The sequence below is a fragment of the Triticum aestivum genome, unplaced genomic scaffold (assembly GCF_018294505.1).
Source record: "Triticum aestivum cultivar Chinese Spring unplaced genomic scaffold, IWGSC CS RefSeq v2.1 scaffold83862, whole genome shotgun sequence".
NCBI lineage: Eukaryota > Viridiplantae > Streptophyta > Magnoliopsida > Poales > Poaceae > Triticum > Triticum aestivum.
In genome coordinates this window covers 47,275-48,853 of record NW_025225271.1, presented here as the reverse complement: position 1 = coordinate 48,853, position 1,579 = coordinate 47,275, and the positions used below count along the sequence as shown (strand labels likewise).

Sequence of the window (1,579 nt, the reverse complement as noted above, 5' to 3'; positions counted from 1 at the left end):
TCACGCTCCACACGCATCATGAATCCGGAGAGATTCCTCAAGATTTCGAACAGGCCCGAGACCTTGGAAGGGTCTCTGCACCAAATCTTGGCCCGCAAAGGCGCTCCCCGCAACGCCCCCATGTCTGGCCGCACGATCGACAACTCGTCCACCACAACTGCCTTGCCAACCATGCGAAGAATTTCCTTGATGAGGGATCTGGAACGCCCGAGACACGAACCCAGCACTCCTTGAGCCACGACACCGCCTGAGGTTCCTTGAATGGCTCGCCAACTTCGGCCTTGTGTTCACTGATAGGTAGCGTGATCGTGCCACTCTTCTTGGCTATCCGCAAGACCTCTTTCGACGGATAGACCGCTGAGAAGCAGTTCCTCCGAATCTGGGTGACCTGCCCGTCCCAGTCCGATTCCCACATGTCACTAAGATCTTCCCGAATCGATCCCTCCGTGGCCTCCCCTTCTGTTACCACCAGCAAGGCTGCATTAGCCGGGATGAGCACCTCCTCGCTCACCCTCCCTCAAGCTGGTAAAAACCTTGATCTTTGACCCCGAAACCGTACATAACCAATTCCGGCTTTACTTGACGCAAAGGGCATGCCGACGAGGTGTGGCCTTCTTCCTTGCATAAGAAGCAGAGGGGCTCGTTCTTGCACTCAATCTGATAGTGGCCATTACACCCACATTTGAAGCACATCACCTCGGTCGTAGCCTGGCCGAATCCCCCGCGTCCACCCCCATCGCCCTTCCTCACTTGTCGAAATTGTCCCACTTCTCCGTCTCGAGCACGACGGTCGCCACCTCCATCCACCCTCCAAGAGCCCTGGTCACCACCTCCATCCGTGACGCTACCCCCGCCGCCCCGGCCCAAGGAGCGAGGTTGACCAAGAGGCGGAGGACCACTCCGCGGCGACGGAGGGAGCCCAGAGGAGGAATCGCGGCCGCGGGAAGACGAGCGTCGCGGTGACCGGGAACCCCTTTCCCCGACTGCGCTAGACCCCTTCCTTGACGGCGGCTCCCTGCACGTCGAGAGCTGGGACCTCAGGTCTTGCTCCAGCGCCCGAGCCTCCTCGCTAGAGGGATCCTCGCGAGGACGCTTGTTGCGGCCATGCACATGCAGCCGCCAGTCCTTCTCCATTCTAATCGCCGCTGCCGGTGAAATGACCCGCGCCCTTGCACCCCACTTCGTGATATCGCACGGCACGGCTGGAAACCCTAAATGGACTGGCTTGACCCCTTTCAGCACCCACCACCACTTCTTATATGGCCCTGCACGGGCTTGCAGGCCTGGGCCGGGCCGACCCGACCCGACATGACCACACTTGCAGCCCACACGAGGCGGGAGGCACTCGGGCAACCAGTTCAGCAAAGTTGAACCCGAAGGATGGGCCGAGGGGACGGCCCGCAGCCGCTGCATCCCCGGCCCCGACTCCAGGCCCACCACGCTCCCCTGCAGGCCCACCCAGCTGAGGGATCGGTGGGAAATTCGTCTCCGAGAGCTCCGGTGGCGCCGCCGGTGGGGCCGAACCACCACCCGCCTCGAACTCTGACGCCCCTCGATCCCCAGACACCACCACCCACCT

The 1,579-nt window shown here is 61.9% G+C and overlaps 1 protein-coding gene across 1 annotated transcript; it reads right to left on the bottom strand.

Annotated features, from left to right (window-relative positions):
• Window positions 1-225: 225 nt before the first annotated feature.
• Window positions 226-1,518, bottom strand: LOC123172123 (uncharacterized). The gene has a single exon (XM_044589147.1). The coding sequence runs from the start codon at window positions 1,411-1,413 to the stop codon at window positions 508-510; it is 906 nt and encodes a 301-aa protein (XP_044445082.1). The 5' UTR covers window positions 1,414-1,518; the 3' UTR covers window positions 226-507.
• Window positions 1,519-1,579: the final 61 nt, after the last annotated feature.